This window comes from Melozone crissalis, unplaced genomic scaffold (genome assembly GCF_028551555.1).
Source record: "Melozone crissalis strain CALT ecotype California unplaced genomic scaffold, PUWL_Pcris_2 ptg000023l_1, whole genome shotgun sequence".
In the NCBI taxonomy this organism is placed as follows: domain Eukaryota; kingdom Metazoa; phylum Chordata; class Aves; order Passeriformes; family Passerellidae; genus Melozone; species Melozone crissalis.
In genome coordinates, this window is record NW_026535801.1 from 35470188 (window position 1) to 35493184 (window position 22997).

Here is a 22997-nt window from a genome sequence, read left to right on the forward strand (position 1 = left end):
CATCAGTTATGTACATTATGCAGAATCACACATATATCCTTTTCCTTTTATGAAATAATTTCTGATTTTTCTTAATCAGATGTGCCTTAACCTATGAAGGGGAAAGGGATATTTGTCTTGGCTTATCTTTTCTGCCATTCCTGAGCTTGAGCAGGTGTTGGAAGGTTCCTTTGATAGCATCTCCTTTCAGTCAGGACTTTGGGCTCATCCACTCCTTTGATTAAACACTGGGGCAGCAACATCTCCTGTCAATATTTGGTAAGTTGAGGGATTTCAGGTGCTATCTGATGAACCTAAATGTGACCTAAATTGAACTGAAAGCAGCTGGAGGCAGGAATGGCCTTTTATCTTCTTGAATCGTGTTTGAAGTTGTGCTAGTTCTTTGAGGCGTATTTAAATTAATAACCACAGCATTATCTTGACAATACTGGTAGAGATAATGTGGGATTTTCATTATTCTGGCCTGGTTTTTGATCATTTCCCAGTTACAGTGAGGATGATGAATGAACATCACCAAGAAATTATATTTTAAAACATTAGTTTTGCCATGTAGTGCCACAGAGGGCCAGAGATGATTACCAGAGCTGATGTTTAATTTAGAATTATCTAAAAATTTTTACTTGACCCCTTTATATCAAGGTGAACCCGAGGCTGGCTTAGTTTATGCAGGTATCTCAGGCAGTCATGACATCAGTGTAAGTGTTAGATTTATTGTGCAGGCTAAATTATCGTTTTATATATTCAATAGAACCACTCAGGAGTACAAAAGACGACTCCTTGCAGTTGGGTTTTCATGCAAATATCTTTATTTGTAGTGTAAAACAGTAGAACAGATAGGTGCTCTTGTGCAAATTGCTAGCACTGTTTGTAAATATCTCTGCAATTGAAAGCAGCAGAAGTGCCAGATGTGCAATTACATTAGCACAGATATTCTACAGAAAGCTGCTTCTGTGAAACAGAAACAAGCTTAATGTGAAAATCTTTGCTTTTGAGAGCATGCATGCTATGCACATCATTAACCTGTTAATTAAATCTATTAAGGGCTGCATTTCTGAGGCCTTGTTAAATGATTACTTATGTGTAAGAACGTCTGTTTCTAAAAAATCTTCAGTTGCAAAGTGTGGGCTGGCATTGTGGTGGCAGATGCCTTTGTTTGGATGTGAAATACATGTATACCATATGTGCATCCATAACTGATATTTTCCCATGTCACCATTCTTTTATTTCAGACAATCAGGGTGTGAGATCTTTTATAGCAACAGTGACCAGATTTCTGAGTTCAAGATTGTTCATCTCTGCTCAGCAAACAGAAAACCTGAGTGCTGCCTGCCACATCTGGTAGTGGTTTTTGAAAGAAATATGGGGCTGTGCTAGCAAAAGCAGCCTCAGGATTAGGTATTATCAGCTGTTTAAACATCTCAGAGGAGGTGGTTTTATCCCTTGTGCTGAAGCTGTGAAAATGTGAGTAAAGGTGTCCATCTGTTAGGATTTCAGTGATAGATGAAGGCTATTCAGAAATGCAAAACCACTATAAATTCGGGCTACTGTGAGCAGAACACCTGCCAAAGAGGTAGTGAAGATCTGCCAGTCGGGTGAGGCTGACCCCTAAGTAACTTCAGGGTGCAGTTTGATGTTTGAACACTTCCATCTTTGACTTACTGGAATTGATGCTCTACTTTCAGCTTTCTTTGTTTCAGAAGTGCAGATACTGAAAAAAATCATCCCAAACTCTGCCCCTTCCCCCAAAGTGCTTTTTCCCAGCCCAGACTGTGGGTTAACACCTTGCAGAACTTGCAGCTCTTGAGCTCCTGACACAATTTGTGGCCCAAACTATGATACTCTCTTCCCTGTTTATCCTTAGGCATTACTGGCTTTTGCTCTGTGGAATCAATCTCAGCTGGAAGAGGACAAAAACTAAATTAAAACTAGTAGAAAATTTCATGGGTTAATACAACCCCTTCATATGATCCCTGGATCTCAGTCTGGCCTGATGTTCAGATCTTAACCTGACCATATTTTGCTCTCCCTTACCTGCATGTGCAGTCGTTTGGAATGATGCCTGGCAAAATCTGCCTCCAGATGGGATGGAGATTTTTCTTTCTTCACATACTCATTCAGATATGATGTGCTTAGTTATATTTTGTAATTCTTGGCACAGGATTCCCAAGACTTTTCTTATCTTAACACCTGCAAGCCTGAATGAGGTAATGTAATCATGCTCCCTGAGTGCAAACTGAAGTATTTTAGTATTCTGTTCTGCTGTCAAGAAGCAGAATTCATGATGTGATGGGAGTTTATTTCGATTAGGACATTATTGTCTTTGTTTTGGTTTTCCTATTACATTAATTAAGGAATTTTTGTGAACTAGATTTAGTTGTTGGATATTTTTTTATTTTTTTTTATTTTGGATTTGTTTGTTTGTTTTGTTTTAGTATGTGCTATATGCCTGTCCTTCTTCCCTGAAGGGAAAACCAGTGGCATATCAAAACCTTTCCCCCTACTATGCACTGGAAACTGCAGCTCTTTGAGAGCTCTTTGAGTTTTTGCTCAGCCACCCTCCTGTCAGCAGCCAGTGCTCCCAGTGTGTGTGGGACAGTGAAATTGATTTACTGCTGGAGAACACTTATATTCCACATTTTGGCATAGCTTCTCATTTGATTTATTCCTGCACAGCTATTTTCACACAACACAGAGAGTTGTGCTTTTCCAAAACGCTTTCCCTCGAGAATATGGAGTGTCTAGAGTAAATGGAAATTTAATTATTAATAATTGAAAGGGGGTAACTAAATATGGACGGTAAAGAAAGTGAAAATGCCCAGTAAAAGCAGTTTGTAGAGTTCTACAATAACCTCTGTCCAGTTTTGATAGAATTGATAATGCACGTGTTTAAAAATAGAACTTTTCATATGAATTAATTATGCCGTTGCCAGGCAATCGTTATTATAGGTGTTCTCCATCTTTGCAGAAATACTAATTAGCAGCAGTTGGGCTCCATGGGGCTCCTGCCCATTGTATAGCTCTTCTCTAATGTTTATTAGGAATAATGAGTGGCCCATATGGTTGGGAAGGTATTTCTGTAGCAGTAATGATGTCTGTGTTTCATCTTTTCTGTTCCGAGTGCTGTGGGCAGCCCCACTCCTGCCCCAGAGCAAGGGGACAGGGGCTGCTCCAAGTGGGGCTCACCAGAGGTCCCACCTGGAGAACTTGCCCAGGAGGACACATCTGCAGGTGCATCAGCTCTGCAGGAGGCTGAGGGACAGGTGAAGCAGCTCCTCTGTTCCACCCCAGCCAGACTGGGTAGCTCCTCCATGTGCAGCTCTGGATTTCCATCCCTTTACCATCACATATTGATTGCTGCAGTAGCTGAAAATGTTTGTGGGCTTCTGGGCTGAGGTGGGTTATAAAATATGTAAGTTGGAAATAGGATGAAGCTAAGCAGAAAAATTATAGTTCTTCCTTAAAATGATGTCTGGAGGGGGATGCATGCGTTTCTGTGATAATGTGTTTGCGAAGTAAATTTGGATACTTCAGAAAGGTTCTGCAGGTGTGCAGATTGCTATATTATTTCACAACTTTTTTCTCTGAAACAATTTTTTAATTTTGCTGTTATTTTAATGAACAAACATAATTTAAGCTTCATGAAAGAGTAAGAAAATTAGAAACTGCAGTTGCCACAATTTGGAAGAGGGGTTGGGCTCTGTCTTTGGTGTCTGCTGGGTAATGAATTCTTACAGAACTAAAATAAGGATTCTCTGTGTGTCTTGAAGCTCGAATAAGCAGATGTTGAGCAGCTGCCTCCCCCAGCTGTCCCACCCAGGCCTTGTCTCAGAGCAGTGAACCTTTGGCAGAAAGTTTCCTGCTGCGGTTCCCTCAGGAATCCATGAGTGGCAATCTCCCCTGTTCATGGGTTCTTCCCTGTGAGGGGGGTGAGGCCCTGGCACAGGGCCCAGAGAAGCCATGGCTGCCCCATTTCCCTGGGAGTGCCCAAGGCCAGGTTGGACAGGGCTTGGTGTTACCTGGTCCAGTGAAAAGTGTCCTTGCCCATGGCAGGAAATTGGAATGATATGGTGTTTATGGCCCCTTCCAACCCAAACCATTCTGTGGTGTGTTTGTTGAGGTTCCTCGTGAAGAGGCAGATGAGGTGGACTCTCCAGAGCTGAGGGCATCCCAGCTGGGCTCTTAGAAGAACATGGGCATGGGGTGAAAGGCTTCAAGCAGGCTTTGCATGCTTGAAAAATATCTCAGAGTGACTGCCTCTGTAAAGGGCAGCAGGGGAGAGGCAGTGTGTGGGAAAAGCAGAAAAAACTCTGTGTGAAGCTTGCTGGTGTGAAAGCAGTGGTGTAAGGAGCTGCATCCAGTGGGAGAGACTTCTGAATCACCCAGTTCCTGGAGCCAAGTGAGAAATAACCCCATTCACAAATCTCTCTCTCTTCCTTCTACTTGCCTGCAAATATCAGAGTGGACCTCCTCAAGTTCTTGTTTCATTGTGCTTGAAGGGATCTGAGATTTCCTGTGGAATGGGGAAAGGATTGAAGTGTGACTGGGGGCTCAGGAGAAGGGGCTGCTGACAGGGGTGTCCAGCAATGCCCAGGATTTCCCCACAGCCCCACTGGTAAACTGGTGGTTTGTGTTACAGGAACTGCTGTGTAACCTGTCTTGTGTTGATTCTGGGTTTGGTTTTATTTCCCACTGAGAAATAACAGTTCCTGTTGGGGATTACACACCCCAGAGTCAAGCTGGAGTGACTGAAGAAACATTTCTTTTGCTCTTAAGGTTACATTTGCAAACACCTCACCTAGGCTATTATGTTTTAAAAAGAATTGGTTTCCATAGATGTTTGGAATTCCAAAAAGGCCAGAGTTTGATTATAGCTATTTATAATCCAGCACTGAGGTGGTTTTAATCTCATATGCAGTAAACAATTTAGAGTTGTAATCTGTTGATAAGATCTATTTATTCTTTTTGTTTTTCAATGCACAAGCTTATATACATTACTTATTACTAGGTCTCATGTCCTATTTTCCACTGCTGTCAAGGCCAGAAATCTGTTCTCACAGACCCTCAAAATGTGTTGGATGAATATGACAGAAGTGTTTTGGAATATGTAGGGGTATTTTTTATTTTTCTGTTTTTAATTGAGAGTTGAAAGGAAAGAATATTTTTCCCTGGGCTGTCTCCAGGGTGTGGGCACATGATTGAGTAGCTCAGCTAATACCATTTACATTAGTTCTTAATATTGGGAAATCCTGCCTTCCAGTGCCAAGGGGTTAGTAAATCTCTGTATTTTCATAAACAGCAGTGTTCATTACATTCTGCTGCAGAATGTCTTTCTTGCTGGAGTGTGTCTAGAGTGTTACAGCATATGGATAATAAAGAAAAAACCTGAAATGTAAAATGGGAACAAACTGCTGCATGCCTGTAAGTCACTAAATTTCACATTTATTCAGATCTGAAATAAGATGAATAACTAAGCTGCTGAATTGCTCGTTTGTGTAGGTCATGAAAGTTTAAAAAAGTGCTGCATATATTTAAAATTAATCCCAGGAATCAGAGGAATTTTTTATGCCCTGCATGACACTCAGCAAATAGAACAATAGTCTTTTGTATAGGATCTTTCATTCAGATTATAGTACAAAGGGATTTAATGAATTGCTGTTAATAATAAATAGGAAAATAATTGAGACAGTTAAGAATAGGCACGGAAAATACTCTATTTTGGCTGAGATGTGGCAGCAGATGGAGGGCTCTTTCAGAAGGCAAGGGAATGGGCAGTTCAGCCAACTACAGCCATACTAACCTTCCTTTGTATTATAAAATACTGAAACATCCCAGATCTGGTGTCCTAGACTCCAAAGATTTTAGCCTCTTTAGTCTGCAAGAAAATATGTGGCTGTAGGATCCTTATCTAAATCTTTAGAATTATTTTTCTTGGCATAATGTGCCAAGAATCCCAGTGCCTTTGTATCATGCCAAGAAAAAAAAATATTGGTGAGGACCTATGTTATAATTTGTGTGATCTTCAACAGCTTTGGCATATGAGAAATAAATATACCTCCAAATCTCATAAAACATGCATAATTCTCATAAAATTACATTAAAATTACATAAATCTCATAAAACCTTCTCATAAAACAACCAGTTATTTTGGTGAAACATATTCAGTGGAATTTATTTTTTCTGTCTTACTAATGGTGAAGTTTAATTAGCTGTAGTGCCATTAGGAATAAGGCTCATGTGTTCTCTGAGTCAGTTGTTACCTGTTCTCAGAATTCACAGGCTGAGTTGGAGCTCTGCACTTCCCATAGCCATGCTCTGGTGGAAGGATGACATTCAGAGGGCTTCTGGGACATTTCAAACAGAAGTATTCAATTAAAGTGGATGCTGCAGGGATTTTGGGGAGTTATGTCCCGTCTGGTGGAGTTAGTCCTCAATAAATGAAGTTGTACATCTTTGTTATGATGGATAAGAATTAGCAGGTTCTGTTCAAAAACAAGTTTTTAAGGTCTTGAACGATTGCTCCTAAATTTGATACTTAAACTGAAAAAGAGGGTAAAAATGGGTAGAAAATAGGACTATTCCAATGGTTGTCTATTAATTTTTTCAGTGTTCCTTCAGTGGGGCATATCTCTTATCTGATACAAATTACTAACACAATATTCTGTTTTACTGATTGCTCATCTTCTGCTAAGTTTGCAAATCAGAGCATAGCAACAGGGACAGAGTCATTGTGGGAGATGCTTATTATTGAATGAATTCTCTGACGATGAAATGGTTTCAATTAAGCTAAAATGTCACAATAAACAGAGCATAATTATTCTAGCAGTTCTTATAAAGCAATAACATACTTACTAAGCAGCTCTTACTGGGATTCCTCTTGTAAGTTTGGTGTTCAGTGGTGTTTTATTTTGTCTGTGAAGTGTAATTATTATCTGTATAGCCTGCTTGCCTTCTGTGTGTGTGACCTGCGTGTCAGAGAGCAGATGTCACTGCATCCTTTCAGACACAATTATGGTGCACTTGTAGGTAGGTCTTGAAGGCAGGAAAAACAAATCAGTGCACAGTGCATCAAATAAACTCCAGTTGCTGTGCTATTGCATGTTTTGAAAGGGGTTAGAGAAGCTGAGTGGGGTGATAGTACAGCTCCTTCTGGCTGATCAAAGATGAGAAACAAAACAATGTGTAATTTTGCTTTAACAGATTGTCTTGACTTATTAATCCCTTTCATGTCATTGCTTGTAGTGTTACAGATGCTCTGGAAGAAACAGTGGGGTGTCTTTGTTCACAGTTGTTCCCAAACAAAGACACTTCATCTGCCTGTTACCTTTTTTGTGTGAGCCCAGCAAGTTTTGTTTCACTTTTCATTTTTGGAAATAGTGATTTGGTTGAGCTTCTCTTTAGCTTGGTTGATAATGGATTTATTCATGCTGCTGTGTGTTTATTGGTACTTTGCAGATCTCAGTGGTATTTATTAGTGAAAACCTTTTTTTTTTTTGGCATTCTTCTGGAGAAAGCCTTGCTGTGAGTCAGATGCTCCTACGCAGAGAAACCCAGGTGGAAAAGGACCACAGGAGCTCATCTGGCTGAACCTTACCACAGAGCAGGTTCAGCATTGAATGCACACCCTGAGGTTCCTCAGGGTTTGCTCAGTCAGATCTTGGAAACCCCCAGGGATGACGTTCTGTTGTCCTTTGGGGCAGCCTGTCCCCAGGGTTATCCTCACAGCAGTGAGGATTTTCCTTACACCCAGCTTGGAGCCTCCCTGTTTCCATGTACATCCACAGTCTGCGTCCTGCTGTGATGAGATCAAACATCCATCCAGCATCTGATTAGGGTACAATCCATAGGAGACAGACTGTCAAGCCTTTATCTTCATATTTTTGTACTTTCTGTAGACAGATCACTGTGAAATTAATTTCCTCTTATTTAGTTTTCTTCTTTAATTACCAAGCAGCCTTCCTTTCTAGATGGGGAGTTGTAAAGCATGCTTCTGCAGTTCAGGCTTCTGATGCCTGAATTCCAGTGGGTTTATAACACAGTTAATATTATAATTCACATTGTGCTGAGATGTTTCTTTTAATTGACTCAAATAGATTTTGAGAAAAGTGTAAATTTAATAGGAGCCTTCTAAAAATAATTAAATTCTAATTACAAAGCGGACCATTGACTAGAAGTATTTGCAGCATTCTCCTCATTTGAGCTACTGAACAGGATATTTAACCAAGCAGTGAAACACTGTGGATAAGTTTACTGCCATATCCTGAGGAGATTGTCAGGAAGTGAAAAAAATCTATAGTAATGGGTTTTGCATCTGATTTTTTTAACCTTATTTTTCATGCTTCTTTTTCTGGTATGCCAAGAGCTGGCTCTGTTTTTAGCATGTTTGCCAGGGAATAATTGCAAATTATAATGTGTCTAACGACAGTGTAATTACTTACAAGTTCTTGCTTGGTGGGTTTTTTTTTTTGATTTTTAGTAATTTTAGATAAAATGTGAATTCTAAATTCACATCTGACTTTAAATAATGGCCAGTTCTTGCTTTCTGGCTTCAGCTGAGTGTCTCTGTATCCTGTTAATGTTTGAGTGATCATTCTTCTGTTCATGAGTAGAGCAGTTCATGAGCAGCACCCAGGAGAGTTCTGTGCGGTGGGGAAAGAGCAGTGCTGGGTTTGATGAGTGATCTCTGCTGCAACTGCTTGGCATTCCTCCATGGGGGGAGGGGGTTAATGCTATTTTAATGCAATTCACTGTCTTAAGAAATAGTAAACCCTTGATTGGTGTAATGTGTTTCAAGGTCTTATTGATGTGTAAAATTTTGTTCTGTTTAATGCTAAAGGGATTTTTTAAAAAAATTTTTGCTTTAAATAAAACTGATGAAAATGGAACTTCTTCTGTACAGAAACTTCCACACCTCTAAAAACTAAACTGTCTTTGCTAAAGTGCTGCGCAGAAATAAATAAGTTCACGATACAATTATTTTGTGATGCTTAATCATTGTTACTTTTCTCTGTTATAGAAAGCCACCCAGGATTTGAGGTCTGAATTTTGACTATTACCTTTAGATGATAGTAATTGCATAATCTGATGTCTGGTTTCAAATCTTGGTGGCAGTAGAAAAGATTATTCTGTTAGATCAAGGTGAGGTATCAAGGACGAATGTTTAAGTTGTCAATGGAACTCTTCCCTGCAACTGAACTTCAAAAGCATATTTAAAGGTTAATTTTTTTATTACTTAGTTTTTAAGCACACTGGATTCTGCTGAAAGCCTGTCATTAGTGTAGGACAGCTTGTAGAGCACACGAGAGTTTGATGCTGCCTTTTCCCATTCACGGTACCTGTCATGACTGAGTCCTTACCTTGGGCTGATGGCTTTTGGTGAGAAACAGGCATTAAAAGGACACAGATTTCTGCACATAGCCTGAGGGATTCAGCAAAAGCTGCAGCTGTCCAAACCTCGAGGACTCTGCCATCCCCTCTTGCCCCAGCCTGTCCACCCCTGCAAAAGGTGCCTGACTGAGGGCAGAGCTGCAGCCCTGGCTTGGAAGATGGGGCAGGAGGAACAGGAACTATGGGATCTATTGGAAAAGAAGTTTAGTTATATCCAGTTCCTATCTGCTTCTCTCCTTTCCTAAAAATAAAAACATCAGGAGTTTTTATTTATTTATTTTCATTTTTCATTACACAGTGTCAAGCCCCTGTCTCTGGAGGATCAGCTCCTCTATTCACAGAGAAAGAACAATGGGATTGCCAACAAAACCACCATGGCCAGAAGAAAATACCTGGGATTATAATAGCAGCTGTTATGGGACTGGTTTTGGTTTTTGTGTGTGTTTGGACACCTAACTGATTCCGGTAGTTTTAAAATCAATTAAAAAAAAAACTGACTGCAGTAGCATTGCTTAATATAAATCGACTTATTTGTTGCAAGTTCATTTTCTACCTTGAGAAAACAGAAACTATAGTGCAGTTGCAGTGTATTTTCAGGCAAGGATTACATATGCAATGTTTGTAGTGAACAAAATGGCTCTTTTATGAGGTATTGGAAAGTTTTTAAACTTAGGAACGAGATAACACCCCCTTGAGAGGATCATCAAAATCCCTTTAATAGTTAAGATTCGGCCTGAGTGCTTTTCTCTACCTTTGCTCTTCAGTTTGCCGGCAATTTTGTACTTTATAGCCCTCAGTATTCTTTTGATTTGGTGGATTTTTATTGAATAATATTTTCACAGACAAATCGTTCTATTTAGCCTTGTCTGATTGCTTTCACTTGTAAATCCTCAAGTAAATTTCATACAATTACGTATGTCTGTTGGTGTGCTCCAGAACTGAAAACTACATTGCTGGGTTTTATTTTGGTTTAATTTCTCCTCCTGGATGATGGCTTTGCTGTGTCTCATAGTGCCACGTGCTGCAAGTGGAAACGATTTACTCAGTGTACCTTGAGGGTGATTATTTTCATGTATTTATCCTCACTGTTTTATCCCTTTGGATGATGACTCTGCTGCTTCCCAGTGCAGTTTATTCTGTTGACTAATTGCTCTATTAAGACTATTTTCCTCTTATCTAACTTGACTTTCTTTTCCTATTAGATGATTGTTCTTTTATGATCATTTTTATATTAATTTGTACAAATGAAATTAAATATTCATTTGGGATGAATTTTACTGCTGCAGAAATTAAAGGCTCGCCTTTAATTTGAAGCACTGTGAGGCATTTTCTTTTTTCCCCAAACATTCTCCATGTGAGTATACTGGGAGAAGCGACTCGCAGCCTTTAGGAAGTACTTAGCCAATTTTAGCGACCAGCTGGTAGTTATTTGCTTTTTAATACATGATGGGATATGGCTTATATTTTATATAGGTTTTATATTTTTTAACATGGGCAGATAGTGATAGGAGAAGGAGGAACATATTGGAACATGGAACATATGCCATTAAAAGAGGCAGGAGGGGAGAACATATTGCAATGTGGAACATATTGGAACATGGAACATATGCCATTAAAAGAGGCAAGATTTCGGTGAGAAGTTAGGAAGAAATTATTTAATCAGAGGGTGGGGAGGCCCTGGCACAGGGCGCCCAGAGAAGCTGTGGCTGCTCCATTCCTAGAAGTTCCCAAGGCCAGGTTGGAGGGGCTTGGAGCACCCTGGGACAGTGGAAGGTGTTCCATGGCAGGGGGTTGGAATGAGAGGAGCCTTATGGTCCCTTCCAACCCAAACCGTTCTGAGTTGATGCCTTAGGGGTTGTGTGATGTTATGCCGGTGTCAGGAGGATCTGCAGGGCAGCATTGTGTGCTATTTCTGCTGGTGTCAGGAGGTTGAAGATTTTGCAGGGCAGCATTGTGTGCTATTTCTCACCAGCCCCTCTCTTGCAGGTCACTGGGGCCGCTGCATCGGGGACTGCGGCTCGGGGGGCGTTCGCAGCCGGGCCGTCTGGTGCACCCACGCCGAGGGCTGGACCACGTTCCACGCCAACTGCGACCAGCAGGACAAGCCCGAGAGCCAGCGGAGGTGCTTTAAAGTGTGCGACTGGCACCTGGAGCTGTTCGAGTGGGAGGTTTCGGGATGGGACAGGTGCGGGCTGGTCCCGGCCGCGGGCGCTGAGGCGGGGGCCGAGGCCTGTGTCACCGCTCAGCACGGGCTGCAGCGCCGCAGCGTCCGCTGCCTGCAGAAGCTCAACAGGACCGCGGTGTCCAGCGAGATCTGCGAGCACTTCAGCCCTCAGCCGCCCGCCGAGCAGGCCTGCCTGGTGCCCTGCCCGCGGGACTGCGTGGTGTCCCAGTTCTCGGCCTGGTCCCCGTGCGGCCCGGGCTGCGCCGGGAGCCTGCAGCACCGCTCCCGGGCCGTCATCGCTCCCCCGCTCTACGGCGGGGCGCCGTGCCCCAACCTGACGGAGTCCAGAGCCTGCGGGGCTCCCGCCTGTCCGCTCGGGGAGGAGCAGCACACCTACAGCCTCCGCCTGGGCCCCTGGGGCCAATGCCGGCTGCCCCATCCTAGAGACGCGGAGCTGGCGGGCAGGACGATGCTGGATTTGGGCTCGGACTCTGGAGAGCGAAGAGCGGCCGGACTCGGCGGCTCTCATCCGCAGCAGCCGGCCGGGGAGGTGGAGATCGGGTACCAAACCAGGCAGGTGCGCTGTGTGCGGAGCGATGGGAAGCACGTGGAGCTCAGGTAAGGCTGATTGCCGCTCCTGGCATCCCCGCTGCCTTTGTGTGATGGAGCCCTGGCTCTGCCTGGCAGCGCCACGGTGAATGAATCCCGTTCTTGAGTTTTAAACGCAATTTTTAATGTGTTTTCTTTATGAGCCTTTTCTTCATTTAATTCCTTTCTAGCATACGTTGAGGATTTTGCATTCTTCTACGATTTGTGACTGTTTAAATTCATTTTATAATTTTTAATAATTCTCTTCTGGGTCTCTTTTTTGTTGTTGTTGTTTTGAGGAAATGGAATTATATATCACTTTGTGCTGTTGCTGGGCCCTGGCTGTGGGAGAGGGAGGATCCATTCTCGGTCATGTACTGCATATATTTGGTATAAGAGGCTAAAATTGCGTCAGCTTAAACTCCTTCATTCTTATGAATCAATACAGGGTAAAATAAATCTCAGATATTGTGAATGTGCTAGAAGGTATATTTTGGAAAGAAATCATTGAGTAAACCTGGGATTGTTATTTTTATTGAGGAGCCTTCCTGTCTGGATGTAACTCTTGGGTGCTGGTACAGCACAGGTGACTGGCACGTCCATCTTGGATACAGGTTTTTGATTTCTGTCCTTATCTAATGTTTTATCTAATGATTACTCTTTGTCCATATATATATAGGCTGCTTTGCTGTAATTTGAATGTGAAGGTTACAGTAATGTTCAGCAAATAATGGAAAGATTTATTCTTTCTATTTCTCACATAAAAATTTAAGCTGAGCTCTGCTGTTTGACTTCAGGTTGGATTTGGGAAGGTGCCAGTAGCTACAGATGACTGATAAATTGATTGACTTATGAGAAAGTCAGAATTTCTGGAGATCGTACTGTGTTCTGTTTTTCAAGGAAATTAGAAGTTCTTGAAAAATCCTTCTCTTGAATTTTGCAGAAATCAATCTGTTTCTCAATAATTCATAGGTCCTGGCACCTGCACAAACTCAAATGGCAGAGAGAAGGGGTTATTTTACATCCAATTCTCTACCCCTGTTAATTTCTGCAGTGTTTTTGCACACACACTGAGGTGAAAATATGAATTCTAACTGTTTTTCTTACCCACTTCTATTACACCCATAACCAAGTATGAAGTATTTTTTTTATCACTTGGAAAAAAGTCAGGCTTTGTGAAATGTTCCAGCAGTTTCTAACATCTTGACTTTATTACTCGTCTCTTATTATATGCTGATTCTAAATATACAGATTTTATGCTCATGTAGCTGCTTGACTTTAATGAAATCACTTGTGATTTATTCCACAGTGTGACCAGCAGCAGCTTTATGTCTGTTAACACTTGTTAGCTTTCTCCTGCCTCTTGTATCTCATTTCTTATCAGAGGCTCTGGGAGGGCAATCCTGATTTTGTTAAAATTTCACTTGGTCTGCCCTCACACACTCACTGCTATATTTGCTCTAATACTGGAAATGGAAACTTTCTATAAATGTTTTCTGTGTTATACACTGAGTTTCTGGATGACAGTGCAGAGTTTTAGTTTTAGTGACAATCCCTGATCAAGCTGTCTTTTTCCTTGTTCCTCTCTGAGTTTTTTGCTGATCTAGCCCCCTTTTTGGGAGTGTACAGCTCCATTAGCCACCTCCTGGCAGTCTGTTTCTGCTGAGCTTGTGTCTCAGATTTACTGCAGAGCTGGGCCTGACCCATCCTTTACTCTTACTCTAAATGCAAGAGCAAAGCCCATTGATTGAGTAGAGGAGGAAAGGTCATGTCATGTTACAGCATCCAGACACTCACACACTTCTCCTTTCTCCTTTTGGGCCTGAAATTCAAAGCTAAAAATCCAGCCCAAAATCCACTCCCTGTTTGGTTCCAGGGCTGGAGTGTCACAGATATCAAATCCTCCTGACAGTGACTCCCTTTAAGCATCCCCTGGTGGTGTCCTCCTCGTTTTGTTGTGCAGCAGATTTGCTGCCGTTGTTGTGAAGAGCAGCCCGATCTTACAGATGTTGCTGTACAGCACCGGTGGTGTTTTGGCTACTGATAAAGAAGAGTAAATGCATTTGCATAACCCCGTGGTGGGGACTGGCAGGCAGCCAAGTGTCTGCTGTAAACCAGGGGAGAAGTGCCTTATTTGTGCTCCTGCATTTTCCTGGCTGATGTTTCCCTTTTTTACTAACGTTGCTAACTAAGCAAGCACCACTGTAAATTAAACTTGTGGAAAACTGAGGGAAAGGACAGGAATATCCCAAGATGTGCTTTAACAGCGGGGTCTGAGCTGCTGGGCTTTGCCTTCCACCACTGCCCAGTTCTTGCAGGAGAGATCAGCTAACCACCACCAAGGGCCACCAGAGGAGAGGGGCCACGTCCTCATCCTGCCTCCTAAATCATAATGAAACGGCAAAGATGCCCAATTTATTACCAAGGTTGTTTAATTTGCTGGTGTCTGACTGCAGAGCTGTAAATAGGAATTACTGGGAGAGGAGCAGGAGCATGTGGAAAGCTGGACATGCCGTGCCAGGGAAACAGAGCTGGGGATGTTTTTGATCAAATATCTTTTCAGTCTGGAGGTCCTGCATTTCTCAAAAGAGAAGGAAAAGGGACAAAGGAAGAGGAAGGGGAGGGACAGACCTTTTTGAAAACACCTGAAGTGACAACAATTGAACAGCCAAACATCAGTAGGCTTTGAGAGGGTTTGCTTTTGCTCAGAAACGATTTTGGTGTAGAAACGTTATATTCATGAAAATAAAAGGGGTAACATCAAAATAGAATGATGTTATGGATCTGGTTTGAACCTTTTAAAGTTTTTTTTTATTTAAAAAGTTAGAATTTTTTTCATACTACTGCAGATAGAATTCAGGTTTCATTTTAGTTCAGAAAAACGTTGTGGTGTTGCCTTAAGCCTTACATTCAATAACAGATTCAAACACAACCACTTATATGCATTAAAAAAATAAAAAATCTCTGAAAAAGATGCAAGAAATAAATGTGAAAAAAATGCTACTATTTTTGCATTCCTGTCTTGTCACAGTTGTAAAAATCTACAGAATAATGAGACAAAGGCACTTGAGTTCCTTTCTTTTTTTTTTTTAGTAAAAGGTTGTTTAGGTTAGATACTAAATTGCAGTTTGGTAAAATAAATGTGCATAGTTAGACATTGAAATTCTAAATAAATTTAACCTGATTTTCTCATCTGATGTGTGTGCTCAACTAAGCATACTGAGAAGTTAAAGTCAGGAGCAAACACTTAAAAGGTGGTTTTTTATTATTATTATTTGTATTAGGAGTCTTTTATGTATGTATTTCTTAAACTCTTCACTCTATGTGTAAGATGACAACAGTGATATAATAGAGTTGGATTTGGGTTTCTGTTTACTTTACTTTGTAAGTGAAAATTCAGGTCAAACTCAGTCAAGGGACAACCCATCTGTCAAAGTGGAGGTGGAGCAGCATTCAACTCTTTTGTTTGCCTCTGTAATTTAAATTTCCATTATCCATTTCCTGGTGGACTGTGCTTAACCACTTTGCTGTTGTATGTTTTTAGGAAAAAAATATTTGCAGTTTCAGTGTTGACATTCTTCTGTTCTCTGGATGAATACAAAATTCTGCAGTCCGGAGGTGAAAATGCTGTGCTGTAAAATGCTATTTGATGGTTGTGATTCTGATCTGGGAGAGAAATTCTATGTTCACATTCCTCCTGGCAGATGTAGGAATCAAGCCTCAGTGCTCAGGCTTGAAACAAATCCCTGAGCTGTTGGAGAAGAAGAATATTCTTTTCAAAAGTTTTGTCTCTCATTTCTTTTGCTTTTATTTAAAAGCACAAGAAACAAAGGAGCAGTGATGGCTTTTTTAATTTCCATGAGTAACAATTTATTGGCCAGGCATTATAGGCTGCTCAGGGGATGGTTCAGAAGGTGTGTGGATGTGGCACTTGGGGATATGGTTTAGTGGTGGACCTGGCAGTGCTGGCTTCATAGCTGAACTCAGGGATCTTAGAGATCTGTTCCAGCCCTAATGGTTCTGGGGTTCAGTGATTTTAGAAGTGGTGTCCAATAATAACTGTGGTTTTTCTCTTGTTCCCAGACTGTCCTGGGAGGCAGCTGCCTCTGTAGCCCCAAGATGTCAGAGTCTGCCAAGGTAGTGCAAATGGAAGCCAGCATTTTATTTTTAATTAAAACAGAGGATCTAGTGCATTAAATTCTGGAAACACCAAAACTTTGACATCTTTACTGATGTTTGTTTGGATTATAGGTCTCCCAGTTCCCTTTCCCTTAGGTCAGTTTTGTGGCAGGCAAATATTCTCCATCTTCACCAACCTGGTGCAAAAGGGGCTGATGTTTCTTCTGCCAAAGAAACCTCTGCTGCACAGATTGAATATGTGGCATCCAGAACAGTCTTGGCAGCACTTGAAGACCCTAAAATACATTAGGAATTCTCAGAAGTGTATTAGGAATTCTCAGAAGTGTGCCTGTTAACACTGATTGCCAATTTCTAAGGGAAATAAGTGTTTCAATGCTGTTAGAAGCATGGCAAGACTGTCCATTATGAGATGTTAATATTATTGACCATGTGCAAAGAGCAGGCAGTGTGAATTCCAGCAGCCTGTAGGGCTGGGTCTTTAATTACAGAATAGGAGACAGTGCTGAAGAAGAAGGAGGAAAAATGGAAATGGGTTGTTAACTTAGCTCACTTCAGGATTGCTCTGCAGTGGATTGGATGTGGATTTGAACACAAGTTCCCTGGCCAGGCATGGGACTCCCCAGGAGCCTTCCTGAGCTGCTGGGGACAGCCTGGCTGTGGATGTGGCACCCTGTGCTCCTGGTGCTGCCCCTGTGCCAGCAGCATGGCCATGGTGACAGCTTCTTAGTGCGCCCAGTTTCTTTGCAGAGGACGCTTTCAGTGTGAAAGGTTTAACAATAAGTGCCTGTCTCATCCTGTAAGTAAGGAAATGCACTCACCTGTGCTTCTGAGTGCCTTGGTACAGCTGGGAAGGGAAGTGGGGGTGACTCCTGTGCTGTGCCCAACCTGATTTACTGGTGCACAGCTCCAGGGTGGTGTTGCTGCTTTTTCCAGCTCATGGACCTGTTCCCACTCATTCCCGTGTGGTGGATGTGATGGCTCTGTGACTGCAGGGCATGTAGCACAGGCACTGAGCTGTTGGAAAATGTGCTATTTTTGGTGAGCTGCTTTTTGTCCAGAGCAAGAAGGAGGTGTGGTTCAGCTCAGGGCTGCACAGCTCCTGTGTCTCATGGGTGTGTGTGTGGCTGGAGATGGAGGAGATCAGTGGTGCTGCTCTGGGGGCAGCAGCCTCAAGTGACGCAGCCCCAGGGATGTGGAGCTGCACAGTCAGGGTGGTGCCCTGGGCTGCCTTCCTCCTCCTCTGCTGCTCTGCTCCAGGACTCTGGGAGTGTGAAACAGACGTGACTAGGTTTCCTTCCTAGTGCTTTGTGTTTCTTTAATAAGTGGTTTATTGCCCTTCAGCACATGAGAGGCTTAGAGGGCACTGTGCCACTTGAGCGAGCTGTGCTCTGTGCTGCTGCTGGCTGCTCACTAATGGATCCATCCTACGCCGCAGACGCCGCAGCGTGGGCTGGGAAACAATTCCTGGGGTTTTACAGTGTCAATCCAAGCATGTAACACACAAAAAAGCAGCACTTGTGTAAGTACTCTGCTGTATCACCGTTACCAGATCGACCCCCAAGTAGACAATCTAACCTGAGACATGAATATGTCAAAAATCAGTTTTAAACTGATTTTAGTCTATCACCAGGGCTGATAGAGTACCTCCTGTCCCCAAGACCTCGTTCCTGTCCCTGCTGGTCTGGACACAACCACAGCAGCACAAATCTGTGTCTGGTTTGCAGCCCCAGATCAGCGAGTGTCTCGCAGGTCTGGGCTTTATCTGTATTAGATCGTCCTAAATACATCTGCGACATGAAAGGCTGTGTCTGAATTTCATGCAAAAGAGTGTTTTTACATTTGTCTTTGTGTTGCTCAGTGTCACAATTAATTTGACTTGGAGGCTCTGAATGAGTAGGTACAAGTTAATTAATTTTCTTTCTGTTCAGCAGTTGCTTGTAATTCTCCCTCAAAAGCCTACTTGAACAGGGTGGAAATTGCCAGCTCCATGTCTCATTCACCTTGAGGTCAACAAAGTTAGCATCTTGTCTTTTATAGCAGGAGCGGTGGGGGAGATTTTCAGGGAAAGGAACAGCTATTCAGCCTCTGGCAAAGGCTTTTGCCAGTGCAAGGTGATTTCTGGGCAGGGGTGGCTTTCCCAGCCAGAGGATTGGCACAGGTTTGGAGAATCCATTAGGGCAGGTATTGTCTGGCTAAGAACTGGGACTGGCAAAGATCATTTGAACCAAGACTCCAATCCAGATTTTTAAAGGCTACATTTTAGTTGGTGTTTCAATAAAGATCAGGCAGGACTGAAGTCTCTTTGGCAGATTTTGGTGCAACCCCAATAGTGGATTTTGCTATTCACACTATGGGGAGTTTTGATTGCTTTGAGAAGCAAGATCAGTTACCTTCCCTGCCCACACCATTCTGTGTTCTTAGACAAACTTCAGTTTTCTGGTACCATCAGTTAGGACAGTGTCTTTTATGTGCTACTGTTTTATCTACTGAAAATCAGGAATTATTCTTCCTTGTTAATGTTTTAGCATAGGGGGCTCCCCTTTTGAAAAAATATTAAAAAGGAAATAAAGTGGCCATTCATGTGACTGCACCTAACTTAATGTTCCAAAAATCACTCAAAACCCCTGTGTTAGTAGATACCTATATAATGATTATTACTTTCCAGGACCTTGTTTTGATAGAACTGACATTTTGTACCAGAGATAGCTTTGTAATCAGTTCAATTTGACTTGTAGTAGAGAAATGAGGCATGTTTTGCAATTGTAAGCAAGAATAGTTTCATTTTGAAGGGGTTACATCACAGGCTGTTTGTACTTGTTGAAGTTGTTTAAATAAGCCTCAGTAAATTCATCCTCACAGCACCTGTGAGATTACTGAGTTTTATTCTGGGTGAAGAAATCAAGACAAAAAGTTGTTACAGGTTTTTTTTTGTTTACTTTGAAGTTCAAATAGAAGCCACTAAATGCTCTATTTTGCTGGCGATTGAGGGTCTAGTCAAATTGATGTGTTTCAATGGGAATATTCCTGTTGACCAATGTGAAAAGGGGACCACTTTCTGGACTGGAGAAGGGAGTGAGTGCCCTTTATCTTCTCTGCTCTCCCCGTGAGGCTGCCCAGCAATCCTGACATGATTGCCCCAGTCTGTTTGGTTTAGAGGGAGGTAGTTTGGCCAAGCTGTGCTGTAAGGAATAGCAGGAGGGGTAATGGCTGCTTCCCTGGCAGCAGCCCTGGATTTCACACCTTTTAAGTGTACCTGTGTTTGCTCCTTACGGCTGGCAAAAGCTTTGACCACAAGCAGCTGGAGGCTGGAGAAGAAAAATTAGAGTTCACACTGAGTTCATCAGGTGTGGTCTTAATTTCTGAGGCCAGTTTGCACTGTCCATATAACACTATACAGAAGTCAAAATGTGTTGTAGAGTTGGAACTCTTCAAAGTGTTATTCTGGGACTTTGTATCTTGATACCAAGTCTCATCAGTTGGTAGCCCTTAGAATTTGGTTTCCCATTGTGTTTGGCCTAAGGCACCATTGAAGTGTTACAGAATGAATGAGATCATGTCCTGATGTCAGCAGGAGTAATTGAGTCCCAAAATCCAGCCCCACTTGCAGCATTCCCGAGTCTCTGGTTATCTAACAGGTTAGAAAACCCTCTGACATTGTTTGACAGCACGTGTTTGATAACAGCCTCATGGAACTGAGACCTTTCTTATTAGTGTGGGATTAATTAGGTTTTGAAAGAGCAGAGTTGCTCGGATGGATGGATGGAGAGATGGAGAACATCTAGTCCTGTGTGTGCGATGTTGGATTGGTTACCTCTGGCAGTATTTCTCTTGGGCTTGGATTTTGTTTTCCATCCAGGATGAACTGTGAAATTCTGGCTACACAGGTGCAAGTATAATACCTTGTGCATCTGTTTTAACTTGAGATAAATGAGATACAATATTTACAAAGTACTCAGCATGCAAGTTTGCGCCCAGAGCTCATTGGAAATGTGTTATATGCCCTGCATTAAAACTTCTCTTATTCCCATTGCACTGGTGTTGATGTAGATCTTCTGACTGAATGACCATGGATTTCTTGTTGGGGAGTATGGCACGGAAAAGAATCTCATTAAGCGAGACCTCCTCAGCTGTTGTCCTGTGTTCTTACCACAGCCTCTGCCTGCCAGACCCCGCGAGCCCCATGACCTCCAGGTCCTGTGTCGTCCCCAAGGACTGCGCCACGTCCGAGTGGTCGCCGTGGAGCCGCTGCTGGCGCAGCTGCGGCTGGGGCAGCGTGGCCGCGGGGCTGCGCAGCCGGCGCCGCCGCGTGCGGAGCGTGCCCGTGGGCACCGGGGCGCCCTGCCCGGAGCTGGAGGAGAGGGAGGCCTGCTCTGGAGGAGGGAAGGCACCGCTGCAGCCCTGCCCCAGGTATGGCCAGAGATGCTTCTCCCCCAGTTTTGGAGGTAAAGAAGCCCCTGCAGATCCTCCCTGCTTGGTTTGTGCATGGAGAGGGGTGCAAGTGGTGCTTTCTCCGTGTCGGAGAGGTCATCGATTTGGTCATTGTTAGCTGTGATTATTGGTATTATTTATGGTTACTAATACTCTCTTTCAATTATTGTTATTTTCATTATTCCCATTACAATAATTACAGTTAAATTTATTTCTACACATGAATTAGACCCATTTCATATGTAGTTTACATTTATCATATTTTAAAAACTGAGAGCAGTCGCTCTTGCTCTCTGAAGTGGCTTTTGGCCTGATTGCTGTTTCAGAGAATTTCATCAGCTGTGCAGAGACTGGGCAGGTATAGCCAGAGATGCTTCTCCCCCAGGTTTTGGAAGTAAAGAAGCCCCTGCATTTCCCCCCTGCTCGGCTTGTGCATGGAGAGCAAGTGGTGCTTTCTCCGTGTCGGAGAGATCATCGATTTGGTCATTGTTAGCTGTGATTATTGGTCTAATGCTCTTTTAATTATTGCTATTTTCATTATTCCCATTACAATAATTACAATTATGTGTAGAAATAAATTTGAATTGGACCCATTACATTTCATATGTAGTTCCCATTTATCATATTTTAAAAACTGAGAGCAGTCGCTCTTGTTCTCTAAATGGCTTTTGTCCTGATTGCTGTTTCAGAGAATTTCATCAGCTGTGCAGAGACTGGGCAGGTCTCCATGGCTGAGCTTTTATTGGCTTTGAAATTTTAATTTTTACATAAGATTTAATGATTCGTCTTCATCTCCCCATAAAAAAATCCCAGTCTTGTTTGAGGAAGATGGGAACTGCTCAGAGGTAATAGATTGGACTCAGCTTCCCTCTGTGTGCTTCCTGAAATGGGAAACTTGGCAGTCCCTGAGAGCTTGCTTGGTTTGTGGTGTGAAGGAGAGGATCTCACCTTTCTGGTCTGCAAGTCCATGCCATTCTGCTTGGCCAGGCTAACAGAGGAGCTCGATAGTGTGCTTTGCAAAGACAATAAAATATTGCTTGATTTTTCGTGAGACATGCTCTGAGATTGACTGTAAAATGCTTTGGGATTGATAGAATTTTATATGCATGCAGAAAAATCTCCCTGTCTGTGAATGAGTGTGTTTAATAGGAGAGCTGTTCAGTGCTCAAGTCATGAGTTTCTGGGGCTTTTGCCAGATACTGCCAAAACCTTCTATAAAGCCTTTGCAAGATACATTTCTTAGAAAGGCATCACCTGTAAAAGTGTCTCTGTATCACTGGGCTCATTCAAAATCAAATGCTGATCATTTTTATGCACCCTGCTAGCAGAAGAGAGGAAGTATAAAAAAATATTCTGTTGCTTGATTACATTCTAAGGAAAGGCTCTTACAGAGTGATTTTTGCTCCTGCCCAAGTGCACATCAATTTCAAAGACAATAGATTAACACATTGTCTTGCTGATTTTGTACAGGAGCGTGGGTGCAGGTGATTCCTGATGGGGGGAGACTGGCTGGAAGTTAATCAGGGAGTGAACAGACATGGGTCTGTCCCTAGTTTCTCACTTCCCCTTTTTGACATTGCACTGTATTGAAGGGCAAACGGTTGTGTAGAGCCAGGAGAGCACAAAAGGTGAGAACCTGCAAACCACTGATAATTTTTGTAGGTGCCTCCCTCTCTGTATAGAAGGAAAATCTGTTCTTTCAGTGCATTGCTGCTGTGCCCAGGTTTTCATGAGCCTGTGAGCTCTGAAACCTTCCCCATCCCATTATGCCTCCCTACCTTGAGGCAGCACCTCCAGGGCAGCACCTGCATGAGGGAAGATGAACTCTAATGTGCTAGCTCAGAAAAATAACATTAAACTTGCAGGTTAATAGAGCTACTTAGCTGAAAATATTTAAAAGTACAACTCTGGTATTTAGTTAATAGTTATTTCTAGGGATGTAATATCTCAAAATGCAGGTGGTAGGCTATGACCTTCTCACACAGTGCAGAAGAATTTTACAGCAGTGCCTGGTTACTAGACTTTGATTGATTCACTCAGTATAAAGAAACAAGCGAGAATGAAAATCCATAATATTGCAGTATGTGCTGTGTCTACTGGATGTAAGGCTGTGGGGACCAGGATTTTGTATTAATGAATAGAAGTAAGAAAAATGTATGTTATTTAGGTTTCAGCAGTTGGTAAAGGTTGCTATTGGTCCATATTTCAGTTTGCAGCCTGGTGATTTGGTGTTGGTCCTTGGGAATTGGTGACTGAGCTACTGGAAATAGCTCAGATTGGAAATCAGTAGCTT

At 42.4% G+C, this 22997-nt stretch overlaps 1 protein-coding gene across 3 annotated transcripts in view; it reads left to right on the forward strand.

The window, feature by feature from the left end:
• THSD7B (thrombospondin type 1 domain containing 7B) overlaps positions 1 to 22997 on the forward strand; it is a 299304-nt gene that overhangs the window by 94338 nt on the left and 181969 nt on the right. For all 3 annotated transcript variants that reach the window (XM_054277755.1, XM_054277756.1, XM_054277758.1), the window contains exons 4-5: positions 11371 to 12166; positions 20429 to 20683. In XM_054277755.1, the coding sequence (XP_054133730.1) occupies positions 11371 to 12166; positions 20429 to 20683 (1051 nt within the window). The remainder of the gene's footprint in view (positions 1 to 11370; positions 12167 to 20428; positions 20684 to 22997) is intronic.